Source organism: Tachysurus fulvidraco, chromosome 21 (assembly GCF_022655615.1).
Source record: "Tachysurus fulvidraco isolate hzauxx_2018 chromosome 21, HZAU_PFXX_2.0, whole genome shotgun sequence".
Lineage (NCBI taxonomy): Eukaryota > Metazoa > Chordata > Actinopteri > Siluriformes > Bagridae > Tachysurus > Tachysurus fulvidraco.
In genome coordinates, this window is record NC_062538.1 from 2,142,098 (window position 1) to 2,157,196 (window position 15,099).

General features: G+C 42.5%; 1 protein-coding gene across 3 annotated transcripts in view; it reads left to right on the plus strand.

The window, feature by feature from the left end:
- Nucleotides 1-14,030, plus strand: part of nsd1b (nuclear receptor binding SET domain protein 1b) — a 22,219-nt gene extending 8,189 nt beyond the window's left edge. For 2 of the 3 annotated variants that reach the window (XM_027177317.2, XM_047805640.1), the window contains 19 exons: nucleotides 1-37; nucleotides 119-231; nucleotides 326-602; nucleotides 2,633-2,727; nucleotides 2,830-2,875; nucleotides 3,194-3,366; nucleotides 3,575-3,679; nucleotides 4,838-4,961; nucleotides 5,056-5,256; nucleotides 5,818-5,997; nucleotides 6,098-6,254; nucleotides 6,364-6,569; nucleotides 8,170-8,282; nucleotides 8,359-8,628; nucleotides 8,708-8,824; nucleotides 8,914-9,055; nucleotides 9,148-9,254; nucleotides 9,589-9,790; nucleotides 10,289-14,030. The exon at nucleotides 1-37 is cut by the window's left edge and continues 1,824 nt beyond it. In XM_027177317.2, the coding sequence (XP_027033118.2) occupies nucleotides 1-37; nucleotides 119-231; nucleotides 326-602; nucleotides 2,633-2,727; nucleotides 2,830-2,875; nucleotides 3,194-3,366; nucleotides 3,575-3,679; nucleotides 4,838-4,961; nucleotides 5,056-5,256; nucleotides 5,818-5,997; nucleotides 6,098-6,254; nucleotides 6,364-6,569; nucleotides 8,170-8,282; nucleotides 8,359-8,628; nucleotides 8,708-8,824; nucleotides 8,914-9,055; nucleotides 9,148-9,254; nucleotides 9,589-9,790; nucleotides 10,289-10,803 (3,180 nt within the window). In that variant the 3' untranslated portion in view covers nucleotides 10,804-14,030. The remainder of the gene's footprint in view (nucleotides 38-118; nucleotides 232-325; nucleotides 603-2,632; nucleotides 2,728-2,829; nucleotides 2,876-3,193; nucleotides 3,367-3,574; nucleotides 3,680-4,837; nucleotides 4,962-5,055; nucleotides 5,257-5,817; nucleotides 5,998-6,097; nucleotides 6,255-6,363; nucleotides 6,570-8,169; nucleotides 8,283-8,358; nucleotides 8,629-8,707; nucleotides 8,825-8,913; nucleotides 9,056-9,147; nucleotides 9,255-9,588; nucleotides 9,791-10,288) is intronic. The other variant, XM_047805639.1, reaches the window with a different exon arrangement.
- Nucleotides 14,031-15,099: the final 1,069 nt, after the last annotated feature.

The following is a 15,099-nucleotide window of genomic DNA, read 5'->3' on the forward strand; positions in this document are numbered from 1 at the left end:
TCCCCGAATACCTGTGAGGTTTCTAATTTCCCCACAGGTAAGACGAGCGCTAGACGACATGTGATTAGGTGCTAACGGTTGTGTGTGTTTCTCATGACTCTGAGTTTGTCTTCGCCAGAGAGCAAACGTATCAGAAAGCCTAGCAAAAGACTAATAGAATGGACAGAAGAATACGATCATATATTTGCCACTAAGAAGAAAGCGAAAAAGCAACCGGAATCCTTGCAGAAGGTAGTTCTGGGGTACATGTTCTTTTTTTTATTATTTTTTGTTAGTTTTATTTAACGTTCTTTCATACACCAAATATCAATTGTTTTTTTTCCAGGTCAGTAAAAACAGTTCTGTTAATATCACTGAGAAATCCTTAGCCACACAGCAACATCCAGGAGCGATACCGTGCGTGCCGAACCCCTTACCCGAAATCCAGACTCCTCCACCTGAAGAGAGGTCTAAGACTCCACCCACGATCGAAAATATTCCATGTCAAGAAAGTCAGGTTACGGCTGTAGACACGCTAACTCCGCCTCCAGAAACAGAATCTTCCCTGTACGGAGAAAATTGCTTTAAGGACCAGCTTACGGTTCAGAATTGTTCCACCACCGGTAAGTCTAAAATTGATCGAATTTAAATAAATTTCTATACAATTGTTTGGTCCTCTGACAAATCTATGGCAAGGAAGGCACTATATGACCAAAAGTTTATGGACACCTTGTCTTTGTTTCATATAAAGCTCCAATCTTCTCTGGAGGCTTTTCACTAGATGTTGGAGTGTACAGATTCTGTGGATTTGTGTTCATTTATCTACAAGATCATTAATGAGATCAGATGCTGATGTCGAAGGGATGTTGAGAAGATTCCGGTTTCAGTTCGTCCTAAAGGTGTTCGTCGGGGTTGAGTCAGAGTCAGGGCTCTGTGTAGGACATTCGATTTCTTCCATTTTCTCCAACCTTGACTTCCACACCATGTCTCCTTGGAGCTCAGGTGCTTTGTGCACAGGGGCATTGTCATTTATTCTGGAACAGATTTGGGCCTCTTATGGAATCTCAGTCACGGAAAATTGTAACGCAACAATGGCATTTTATATGATTGCTAGCTTCAAACTTTGTGACAAAACCACATGTGGGTGTGATGGTCAGGTGTCTGTATATCGTAGAGTGTACTATGGATCCGATGCAATCGTTGTCAGTCATTTTACCTTTTAGAACCGAAGAATAGGTTCAAGGAACTCTTGAACTAGCAGAGCTTCATTGCCGGGTACCTTCTCAACTCCCTGCTGCATTTTTTCAAAGATTTGAGGAAGTAGATTCAAGATGCTGAGCATTTAAGCACTTTTGTGCCATTCACATCCTCTTTAAAATAGAATCTTGCGAATCTCAGTGAATCTAAACCTCAGAACCAAGCAAGATCAGGGAGTTATTCTCACCCACAGTAGAGAAGAGTATCAGAATGGTGAGCGATTGTTATTCTGAGTAAAGAACTACCTGAGGACTTGAAGGTTAATCTTGCTGGATATTATTGTAAGGTGTATCATCAGGATGTGTTACATACTTGTGATGACTTTGGACACATGAGTATTATCAGTTAGGAAATGCCTGATGATCCAGAGCGACAGAAAGTTCCAGTTCTGTGACTGGCTGGAGAACCATCACCATCTGTACGTCTAGGTCACGCGGGTTGAGGAACAAAGGACAAGTGTAGGAAGTAGTAGTAGGATCCTTTTAATAGGTTGTCCACAAAAAAGTTCCAGTCATGCTGCAATTATTAGTACAGATAGCTAGGAATCTTGGAAGGAAAGGAAGTGGGAAAAAAGCTAGATTAAAGGCGGGGTCTCTGATTTTTGAAAGCCAATGTCGACATTTGAAATCACCAAAACAAACACGCCCCTAACCCAAATGGGTCCCACCCCTGTATCGATAGCTCCGCCCACACATACATACGTAACCCAGGCGACTAACGGAAAGAAACGTGTCTTTATCATAGCTGAAGGGAAGAACAATACGATTGTAGATAAACAAACAAGCAAAAATGACACACAAGCATAATGATGTAAAGGACAAAGGCATATATTAGTTCTGTGTAACAAAGCAAAACCAACGTTACTCACCTATCGAGAAGGAAAAAAGCGCCTCGGCGTCTTAAGTAAAGTCGGCCACATATTCACAGGTCGGAGTTTCCTGAGTCGATAACTCCTGAGCTAAACGCTGTTACTACACAAAACGCGGTTGTAGCTGCCTCTCTACATTACTACGATAGAAAAGAGGTGTTATTTGTGTAGTAACAGCGTTTAGCTCAGGAGTTATTGACTCGGGAAACTCCAACCTGTGAATATGTGGCCGACTTCCTGCAGTTCTCTCCAGCGCTGGAAAGCTGATCCTATATTAACACGTCCTACTTCTTGTCCTTATCGTAAGTCTTTCTTCTCTTTCTTTCTTTGTTTTTATCCTCCATGTCGATGTTAAATCCGCCTGTTTTCTGAAGCATTTCTCAAAAATCAAAGACCCTGCCTTTAATTCTACCTTAATCACATTAAGGTGTTTATTTTGTCGTTGCTGGTTGAAGCGATGTCATATTTTTTTCTATCGATATCTTGTGAGTTATAAATATGTCCAAAACACTCTTTGGTGTTATTTAGGTGATGGCGCCTGTTTAAGCACAAAGAGGCAAAGGAAACCCACCAAGAAAATTCTAGAGAGTTCAATCGAACCGATTCCGACGCCTAAAAAGAAGGTTTGTGCGATTTCGATGATTTTATAACATTAGTTTTTCTGATATTCTTCTTTGCCTCAGGAGACTAATCGATCTGATTAATCTAATCTAATTGTTTGGTAGGTGAAATCCCAGAGGAGCAGTTCATCAGGGCATGCTGCTCATTCAGGTTGGTCAGTCGGGCAATGTTTTTAAATTCAGATTCATTAGTTTTAGGGGGCCAAGCACCAAAGGTGTGTAGAGACCCTATCGTTATTCGATGTAAAAGGCCGACATCCCCGGAGTCTCTGGGTGGGGTCGAGTTGATCGCACACTATTATGTCAATACAATTTTCTTCATTCGTGTAATGAACATTTTTTTTTGTTACTCTTCTCATAGATTTTGTCCAATCATCACTAAATTTGAAAGCAAAACCACCAAACACAACCCTGGGCTTCATCAGAACGTTGTATTTTTTGTTTAATTGTTATTTTTTCCCAAATGTAGGCTCAGGACAATCGAAAAATAAGAGCAAGCAGCCTGCTGTATTCACTCCTGAAGAGAGTGCCCCAGTTTCAGAGAGTACAGAAAGGGAGGCAGATATCACTCCTACGAACCCTGAAACACTTAACCCTGAGACCGCCAAATACCAGGACAGCAAATACGCTCCAGTGTCTGAGGTCAGTCCAGGTCTCCGTGTGTTTAAAAGCCCGGCTTGTGAAGTATCTGGGAAATGATATTACGGCTGTGGGTTACTAGTCTAATGCAAGGCCGGGATCATAATGTGCAGGGTTCTGTGCAGGTTCACTTTCCTATTGATAACAGTGAATTCATTAAGCGCTGCTCTATCGTACCACATACTAAAACAATTTTCTGTTTCTTATTCAGATATTTGGCCCTGATGACTGTCCTGAGATGAAAAGTGAATCTGCAGAAAACAGACTGTCAGTGGAGAAAGGGAATGGGGTTGTACTGAAAGACAGTATTTGTCAGGTCAGTATTTCTTTTTAGATAGATTGTGAACAAAGATCACATCAGTAATAGCAGCAAAACAAAATGAAGCTCCAAGGCTGTGACACTTGACTTGTGTTTTAATCTACACTTCTGCTACTCTCTAGCAAACTCTAGGATTGTTCACCATACAATCTTCCAGCGTACGGCGTAGCAGCTCGTGTTGCCAGGTTTGAGCAAAATGCGTAGCTCTACAAATAAAAACAAAAACAACACACAAACACAGAACATTTCTGTACATTATACACACAGTATCCGTGCCTTTGTGCCTTTGTTCACGGAGATTTATTGGATAGAATTCAAATTATTTCATTATTATATTACATATACAAGAGCTAACTTGGTGGTTTCAGAATCTATCTAAACTACCCCAATTTGGTGTAACAAAAACATGACCCTGGGCGACTGTCTAATATTCTGCTTCTCCTCATGCAGTAAAAATGTTCAGAGCGTGAGCATAGGGCAGCGTGATTAACACCCCAGTCGGCCCTTTAATAACGTGTGTTGCAGTTCCTGTTTTTGACCACTGGGTGCAATAAAATGTCACTGGAGCTAAATAAGAGCAGGTCAATGGAATATACTGTAAATTGTTGTAGACCAACATGTTAAAAAATCTAAAGTCACTTAAAAAAAGTCAATATTCTAATTGAATATAGAATCTATAGAGTTGTGATCAAGGACTTTATGAAGAACAAGTTTGAATATATTTAAAAACATACAATTCTTTTTATTTTATTGTCTTGTAACTGGGGGGCACGGTGGCTTAGCAAGTTTGCCTCACGCCTCCAGGGTTGGGGGTTTGATTCCCAACTCCACCTTGTGTGTGTGGAGTTTGCATGTTCTCCCCGTGCCTCCGGGTACTCCGGTTTCCTCCCCCGGTCCAAAGACATGCATGGTAGGTTGCTTGGCATCTCTGGAAAATTGTCCGAAGTGTGTGAGTGAATGAGTGTGTGTGTGTGTGTGCCCTGTGATGGGTTGGCACTCCATCCAGGGTGTATCCTGCGTCGATGCCCGATGACGCCTGAGATAGGCACAGGCTCCCCGTGACCCAAGAAGTTCGGATAAGCGGTAGAAAATGAATGAATGCCTTGTCCCTGTCTTTGTCAGGCACAGAAAACTCACCTGTGTGTGTTTGTGTAGGTTTGTGAGAAACAGGGAGAGCTGCTGCTGTGTGAAGGTCAGTGCTGCAGCACGTTCCACCCTCAATGCGTCGGTCGGACGGAACCTCAGCGCGCCAAGTTTCTGTGTCAGCAGTGCACTTCTGGTGGGTGTCAACAACATTCTAACAGACATCTCGAATACCTAGAATGCTGACTTATCACTCGTTATCTCTTGTACATGGTGTGTCTGTACTCCAGGTGTCCACGAATGCTTCATGTGTAAGAAGCTGGGAGACGACGTGAGGCGCTGCATGGTCAGTGCATGCGGGAAGTTCTACCACGGAGAGTGCGTAGCCAGCCACGCCCTCACCGTGCCTCTAAACCGAGGCTTCCGCTGCTCACTCCATGCTTGTCTCACCTGCTTCATCACCAACCCGAACAACCCGTCTGTTTTTAAAGGTCCTCTTCTTTCAGTCATGCAAATGAACAACTTCAGTAGCTAGTTATTAGCTCAAATAATTATGGAGGTCAAGATTTTATTATTATTATTATTATTATTATGATTATTATTATTATTATTATTATTATTATTATTGTAAAAGTTTAAGTAATTCATATGACTTATTTAATTGCTTTATCAATTTAATATAGATTTGCCGATGACTTCTAACCACTAATATCAAGTAGTGTTTTTTAAATCAGAATTGTAATAAAATAAAAATTTTAATGAAAATGAGCTCTAAATAATTTCATATTGAATCGATCTAAAACATGTTAACACAATGTGTGTACAATTCATAAATAACTAAATAAATACATAAATAAGAGCGGAGAAGTACAGTTATTAAGTAAGTAAGCACATAAAATGTGAATAAGAATTAAGTAAGTAATTAAAGTGTTTAAGACTAATACTTTTAGTAGTAGTAATAATTGTATATAACAATAATGATAGTTATTGTAATAATGATAGTTTATATTACTCTTGTACTAATGACTATTCTGCATTCTGCACCTGTACAGGTCGACTGATCCACTGCGTCAGATGCCCCGTCGCGTACCACGCTAGCGATTACTGCATCCCTGCCGGCAGCGTCGTCTTGTCCCCTAACAGCATCGTCTGTCCCAACCATTTCACTCCAAGGAAGGGCTGCCGTAATCACGAACATGTCAACGTCAGCTGGTGCTTCGTTTGCTCAGAAGGTGAGTGGCCGTGGCTTTAACCGCATTCGCGTCACACTTTGGTAAGGAAGCTGCTTTCCCTGCCGATAACAGCCTCCTGTCTGTGATCTCTGTAACCTAGGAGGCAGCTTGCTCTGCTGTGAGTCCTGTCCGGCGGCTTTTCACCGCGAGTGTCTGCACATCGACATGCCTGAAGGGAGCTGGTTCTGCAACGACTGCCGCGCGGGGAAGAAACCGCACTACAAAGAAGTGGTGTGGGTAAAAGTGGGTCGATACAGGTCAGCGCCAGCTCTAACAAAACTCCACAATCTTCCAAATACGTTACGAATTCGGTATTTTTCTGCTCTGAATTAATAATGAAATGCGGTTTACTCTGTGCTCGGTCAGATGGTGGCCTGCTGAAGTTAGCAACCCAAAGGACATTCCAGAAAACATCCTGCGAATGAGGCACGACGTCGGAGAGTTTCCGGTCCATTTTTTCGGTTCCAACGACTACCTGTGGACCTACCAGGCTCGGGTCTTTCCCTACATGGAAGGCGACGCCAACAATAAAGAAAAAATGGGAAAAGGAGTGGACTCCATTTACAGGAAAGGTATCATTATTATTATTATTACGTTGTTAATACATGAAGTCGATTCACCAATTTATAATCATTCATATTAGTTCCTTACACAGATTCCTTCCAGAAAGACTTTTGTACTGATTAAAACTCCTTCTTGATGTGATCCAGACCACTTTTATTCTTTCCATTCTGTTTTGGTGGAGTAGCAGCAGAACATTGTACTTAAAGGACAATATGTCGATATCTTGTCTTGAAATAAGTCACAGAAAGTTTCATCTAAAGGTTTTTTCAGATAAATCTAAATGAAAGGTTAACTTTAGGCATGTGGTTAGCATTCCTGCCTCTTCTTATGACTTGTGATATCCATACCAACGTTTCGTTTCCTCTAGGGTTTTTTTCTTGCCGGTCCGGGTTCCGGAAATAATTTATTTTTCCGGAGAAATCTGAAACTTACTTACTTATATTTCAATAACATTACATTTACAGCATTTAGCAGACACTCTTACATTTTCTTATTTCAGTTTATACACCTGAGCAATTGAGGGTTAAGGGCCTTGCAGTGGCAACTTGGTGGACCTGGGATTCAAACCAATAACCTTCCGATCAGTAGTCAAACGCCTTAACCACTGAGCTACCACATCCCAATAAGAGTCTTAGACACAAACATAGGTTGATGAAAGAAGGACAGTGACTTTAAACTTCAAATCAAAAGGAGCAAATCATTTCGTCCTCTCAATTCATATTTAAAGGTGGGGTCTCAGTTGTTTGAGAAATGCGTCAGAAATCTGCAGTGGGCCGACAAACAAAACAAAAACTAAACAAACGTGTAGCCAATGAGCAGAAAGGGGCGTGTCTTGTCAATAAGGGCGGAGAGAGTGTTCAGTGCGCATGTGTGACATTAGCAGAAAGCGGTTTTATCGTTGACATGGAGGATAAAAACAAAGAAAGGCTTACGATAAGGCAAGAAGTAGGACGTGTTAATATAGGATCAGCTTTCCAGCGCTGGAGAGAACTGAACGTCTTCCGCGTGAAACGGAGATAAAACTTTCACGGTACAAAACACAGTACTATAAAAACACATTTGTATCACCATAGTATTACTCATTGTGTTCATTTATTGATAAAATATCCCCTCGGTCAGCTGCCCCAGCAGGTTCGGCCATAATACTGGTCTTGGTTATACTTGGGTTATACTTGTCTGGTGTATGTGTGGGGCGGAGCTATCAAAACAGGGGTGGAACCCATTTGGGTTAGGGGCGTGTTTGTTTTGGTGATTTCAAATGTCAACATTGGCTTTCAAACAATGGAGACCCCACCTTTAATCCATGAGAATTTTGCCTTCCACTCTGGTTTAAAGTGGGCTTTCGCCTTCTTTGCAGCCGGACCCTCTGTAGTTTCTGGTGTATGCCGGACTTTTTCCTCAGGTCACAGTGTCAGGGGCATCGCTAGACTTACTGCTGTCTCTGAAGGAAAACTTTGGTTGCATTGTTTTGCCATAGCTAGCTTTGTGCTGCAAAGTCTTCCGAAGTTATTCACTCCCGGCGTTCCCAGGATGATCTCTGAATCCACTGCAGTCCTTACAACTAGATTTTGCCCTTTGGTGTAATTTAGATTTTTTTGTTTTTTCCAGCTTTGGATGAGGCTGCGGAACGATTCCGAGAACTGCAGGCAGAAAAGGAACTCCGGCAGCTCCAGGAGGACAGGAGAAACGACAAGAAGCCTCCTCCTTACAAACACATTAAGGTACAGTGTCATTATTACAATGTCACACATACAGAGCGGTAGCACTTCATTGCAGACTCTGTAACCTCCCCGACAGGTGAACCGACCGATCGGCAAAGTGCAGATCATTACGGCCGACCTGTCCGAGATCCCACGCTGCAACTGCAAAGCAACAGACGAGAACCCCTGTGGCATGGACTCGGAGTGCATCAACCGCATGCTGCTCTACGAATGCCATCCTCAGGTCTGCCCAGCGGGGGAAAAGTGCCAGAACCAGTGCTTCACCAAGCGCCAGTACTCGCAGGTGGAAATCTTCAGGACGTTGTCTCGAGGCTGGGGCCTGCGCTGCGGTCACGACATCAAGAAGGTAACCATAGAAACAAATGCTAGCTTCAGTTCCTTCCGGCACACTTTCAGTCAGGGTCTAACCTTCTGTTTGGCTTTAGGGTGCATTTGTAAGCGAGTACGTTGGCGAGGTGATTGACGAGGAGGAATGCCGGGCCCGGATCAAGCAGGCACAGGAGAACGACGTCGGGAATTTCTATTTGCTCACATTAGACAAGGTGACGTGTCTTAATAAAGCTGTATCCATGTGTTTAGAAAAAAAAACCGAGCTGCACTCTCACTCTTATCTTAAATATCATCCTGCTAGGACCGTATCATCGATGCTGGACCTAAAGGAAACCAGGCCAGATTCATGAACCATAGCTGCCAGCCGAACTGTGAGACTCAGAAATGGACCGTTAACGGAGACACCCGGGTCGGACTTTTTGCACTGGTGGACATCGCTGCTGGTAAGACACGTGGACACGTTTGTGGTATAATATTTAATAAACTACAAGAAGTTGTCATTATCAAAGATTGATCTAATGATATATCTCTAAAGGTAAAGAGCTGACCTTCAACTATAACCTGGAGTGTCTGGGCAACGGGAAGACGGTGTGTAAATGCGGTGCGCCCAACTGCAGTGGCTTTCTAGGTGTAAGACCAAAGGTATAAAAATAAAAACAGGCTTTTTAACCGTTTTAGACCTTCAGACAGCAGGAGATACAGTACAATACTAGACCTTTTACTACTGACCCTGAGTTCAGTTTAACACGGACGTCGGAAGGTTTCAGCTAATACTAAAGCTAAGCTAAGATTTACGCTAATACGTGTTTACAGTGATAAGAGGATCAGTTCGTTAACATTAAAGAAGCACCGTTTTTTACTCTCGTGCCATTTGAGGTCACGTGTCTGAGAATAAGCTCTCAAAAGGAATTTAGTTCTTCAACCTGTTACCAGATTTATGATTGTTGCTCTGATCGTTATCACGATGTCTTCTCAGAATAATCCTCCCGCCGACGACAAGGGCCGTAAGATAAAGAGGAAAGCTTACGTCAAGCGTAAGTCGCAGCAAGGACTGACCAAGGAGCGAGAGGATGAGTGTTTCAGCTGCGGAGACGGCGGACAGATGGTCTCGTGTAAGAGACCCGGGTGTCCGAAGGTCTATCACGCAGACTGTCTCAACCTGACCAAGAGACCTGCAGGTCAGTGAATTCATACAGAGTGGCTTTCGGGTGTCCTTGGTCTTATTAAATACTACACCAAAAAAATTTTCCAGGAAACTACGTACAATGATTGACAGGTGCAACAGTTCGCAAAGTTGAAGCTCCGCCCACATCCATTCCAGACCACCCCAACCCTCGATATCTCACAGGAAAATTTTTCAGGATCTGTGTAGGTTCGACTAAGCTTACACTAGTATGTAGTTAATATTATTTATTAATGACTCCACTTGCACTTTTCCTAAATAGTTTTATTAAAAAAAAAGAAGATAAAGCTGATTTGTTGTTTTTTTTGTCTGTAAGAGACAAAAAGATTCGATACGTTTATAACAAAGTGTATAACTAAACTAGTGTTTTCATCATGGTGGCCACAGAGTACACGTGTATATCTGAAAAGATCTATTGGGTGTTTTGCAGTTTTGTTTTGCGTGTATGAAACTGTAGAACAAATCTATAACCATGTGGTTGTTGTGTGTGTAGGACGTTGGGAGTGTCCTTGGCATCAGTGTGACCTTTGTGGTCAGGAGGCCGCCTCGTTCTGCGAGATGTGCCCCAGTTCCTACTGCGTGGAGCATCGTGACGGCATGCTCTTCATCTCCAAGCTGGACGGCCGTCTGTCCTGCAGCGAACACGACCCGTGCGGACCCGAGCCTCTAGAACCCGGTGAGATCCGCGAATACATCCCAGAACATGCTAACGCCTACCCGGTGAAGCCTGTACCGCTTTATCAAACCCCGGCATGTCAAAGCGGTCCTTCTGCTCAACCCTCCAACAGTTTACTGATTTCCTCCAGCCCTCCTTCCAGTCCTTCACTCGCAGTCGCTTTTAGCAGTGCGTATTCGCCCATATCCTCCTATGGGGAGGAAGAAGACTCGGCACACCAGGACGAGGACGCTGAATTGGACGGTGCGAGAATCATTATACAGGACACAGAAGAAGGCACCCAGTCAGAAACCCAGTATAAACAAGGTCTGAAAGTTACGCTGAGCGTATAATATTCTACAGACCTGAAAACAACTGATCACGCCTGATTTCTCCTTCACTACAGAACCGTAGGACACGACCAGCCGTAGCGGGAAAAATTCATCGCGGGTGGAATTCGGCGATGCTTACCAGGAAAAGGATAATCGAACCCGACGGATTTAGTCTTTCTTTTTTTTTTTTATTCTTAGATTGTACACTTTGACCTTTGCACAATTTTTGCAGTTTGCTTTTAGCCGTGCGAAGTATGAACCCACGACACTTTGACAAACTCTTTACTTTAAAACATGCTTCGTTTGGAAGACGCTTTGGGACATAAGTCAACATCTGAAGTCAACACAAATACACTTTTGTTTCTCGTGAAAAAGTTTGTGCACTCACCACTTTTCTATCTTGTCAGTATGAGCCCTGGTTGGTCAGCAGAGAGCCAAAAATAAGCCCAAACTCCTGTTTTTATGCCTAAATTAGGGCACGATCGCTGACCTGAAGCCGATCGAAGACGTAGTCTGCACTTACCACTTTACAAACCACTTTTTAAAGAGATTCAGATATTTAAAATACCTGCCCCTTCCACAGAAAATACACTTATTATTTATTTATTTCCCGATAAAGATAAATCGAAGACAAAAGGCACCGACGCTGGATACGCCAAGCAAGATATTCTCTGACAGTGTGCGTCCTCTGTTTGACTTAAAGACGTAATGCCTTATTAATATGTTCTCGTCCCGAACGGATCGCCGGCGTGATTAAAGCACTAATTTTTTAACACTATGTTACTTACATGAAGTAATTAGGTCTAGTGTCTGAATCTCTTCCGCAGTATTGTGTTGTTATTGTGGTCTTATAACCACCAGCCCTGCGTTTCAGCCCAGGCAGCAGTTTTGCACTCCAGAGAAGTCTCTTATTTCGGAAAACGTTCCAGGAAAAGTATTTGAATTGCATCTGAATTGTAATATCCACTCAATGACCACTTTATTAGGAACACCACACTAATATTTCTGCTTTGCTTTCAGAACAAGGTGCTGGAAACTTTCCTTTGATATTTTGCTCCATGGACATCGTCCATGATTTATCAGCTGCACGTCCATGCTGCTAATCTCTTGTTCTACCATGTGACCGAGGACGACATTGAAGTACCCTGAACTCATTGAGATTTTCTTCCACGACAAGGCGCATCGTCATGCCAGAAGCGTAGACCTCAAGACCTGTCGGTGGCCGTAAAGGAATGCACGTGGTCAACAACAAAACGTTCTTGGTAACAAGGCAGTACCTTCTTGGTAACATTCCCCACACCATTACACTACCACCACCAGCATGAACCGGTGACACGATTCAACAGTAGACCCTCTGGTCCTGCAGCAGAAATCGAGCTACATTAGATGAGGTGACGGTTTCACAATCTTCCAATCGACTCTACAGATTTCTGGCACCAACAACAACACTATCAAAGTGTTCATTATCAAACACTATCATGTGAACATTAACCCGAGAGCTTAATCTCTATCTGGAGGACCCAATGGAAACTCGATTCTGCTGCTACTTTCTTGTCTGAACGATTAAGCAGAGATATATGTGTTCCTAATAAAGTGATCAGTAAGAGTATATCGGTAAATATTTATATTATGAACACCGTACAAACAGAAAGGCGTCGATAACGTGCTGATCTTATGGTGAAGATTGGATTAGATACATAAGATTTATCACTTGACTTGTTTTCTCGATGTCATTTGTTTTCATCGGTTCATTTTTTTTTTCGATTCTGTGGTCAAACGCACACAAGGGGCTTGGATTCGACGTCCCACTGCTGAAACGTTTTAGGAGAACCCGTATTTATGCACTCGTGCTTCTGTAGTTGTACACTGGAGGCTAATGGACCACCAGCGAGCACTGCGCATACTGATAATGTCAAAAAAATCTAATCTAAAAAACAACAAGGAAGATATTGATCAATATAGATAGCTACAAGCAGCGATTTAGGGGGCCAAGCACTCTGGCTCTATCTATCTTTAGTGATGGAGGAAGGCCACACTCCCAAGGAGAATCTACAAGATTTAAACGCAAAAAACATCAAAAGATATTGCCTCACTTCCTGCTTTCAGTCCTTTCGTGTTGCGGATTATTTCGATTCTTGTTTCTTAATTTTGGGTCATGCTGCTAAGTGTCTGTCAAGTTTGTTGTCAGTATGTAAAAGTCTCATGATGAATTTGTAGAAGAGGCAAAAAAACTAAAAAAAAAAACCTCCTCCGTGTAGGTAATTAAATCTTAATCTTAATTGAAAGTCAATTCTCTTTATTATCGTTAGTGCTTGGCCCTCTAATAAGCTTGAAACGATTCATTTCCCATGCCTTCTGTCACTTATTTCTTTCTTTCACGAGTAGAAAACTGTTTTGAACTATTATATCAAGATTTATTCTGTTGTTTCATTACATTTTTGATACATAATCTGCAGTTTTACTCAATTCCTGTCAACTGCTCGGCCACGTCATCGGTCCAGGTGGTTAGCATTAGCTCCCTTGAACACCAAACATGACCAAATGACTCTAATGTACGGTGACTGTTTTGCACCACCTGCTGGTAGAACACAAACTACACCCAAAATGTGAGAGGAAACCTTAAGATTTCCCAGCACATCTTCTGCTGTTTGTTTATGGAGGTTATAGTGTTACAGAATGTGGCTAATCCTGATCAACGAACAGGAATAAAATGGCTAATTTGTTGTGTAGATTTGTACAGTAAAGCTCTATATTAAAGTCACAAAACAAGCAGATCCTGGAGCTCGCTACATGGTTGGTGTACAAGTCACTGCGGAAATTTGTACCGTAACCATTTATAATTTTTCTACTCTTAACCCGGGGCAGAGAGTCTTAACCAAACCAGATGCCTCTCTTTGCATGTTTTGCTCTCTTGTAGCTACCATTTGCAAACCTGCAGAAGCGTAGAGATGTAGCGCAGAGATGCTAATCAAACGGTTAAGTGTAGTTTCGCTTTAAAATGATGATCGTCGCACTGCTTTGGATCTGAATGTTATTCATTTGTACACTGTATTCCTGTATAAAATGACAGCTTGCTATTAGAAGGGTTGTTTTTTTTTACACTGCCATCCTACTGCTTTGCTCTGCTTCCTCTTCTTCTTGCTGTACTGGATGAAAGAGAAAAGAAAAAAAAAGACAATGCTGCATTGTGAGAGCGTTTAATTGTCCTGTAGCGCTTTGTACATAATAAATGACAAGTACAGAAAGTTTCATGTTGTAACTGAAAAACTTTTTCCGATCTGCTGCTCACGATGTGTTTCGTTCACATTTTGGTATACACAACTTTCTCATCCGTGTTTTCTTCTTGTGCTTCTTTCCTTACTGGCGGTTCTGGAAAGTCGTCTTCCTGCCGCTTGGCTCGGAGCGATACAGCCACAGCAGCGAGCTCGGTGAACACAAATGCATGATTCGGGTTCGTTCATAACACCGGGTGATGAGAATAAACCACACGTGTGCACCCACACGCACACACACACACACACACACAGTGACTCTCACTCTATCAGTGTCTCACACACACACACACACACACAGTGACTCTCACTCTATCAGTGTCTCACACACACACACAAACACAGTGACTCTCACTCTATCAGTGTCTCACACACACACAGTGACTCTCACTCTATCAGTGTCTCACACACACACAAACACAGTGACTCTCACTCTATCAGTGTCTCACACACACACACACACACACACACACACAGTGACTCTCACTCTATCAGTGTCACACACACACACACACACAGTGACTCTCACTCTATCAGTGTCTCACACACACACACACACACACAGTGACTCTCACTCTATCAGTGTCTCACACACACACACACACACACAGTGACTCTCACTCTCTCTGTGTCTCACACACACACACACACACAGTGACTCTCACTCTCTCTGTGTCTCTCACACACACACACAGTGACTCTCACTCTATCAGTGTCTCACACACACACAGTGACTCTCACTCTCTCAGTGTCACACACACACACACACACACACACACACACACGATGTCAGAAGGCTTTGTACGCATGGCACGGACATTTCTATTGAATTCTGTACAGGCATGACAATACGGCATAAACACAAACGAGACACTTTTTTCCTCACGTTAGTAAGAAAGATGTAAAGTTTCTGTTTGAAATGTAAACATGAGCATCACTTTTCGATGCGAGACACTTTGAATGCATGAAAAAGCCCAGAGATGTTTAGAAACATTTCAAAATGCAAAAATAAGAAAGAAAGAAAAAAATAATAATAGCAATAATT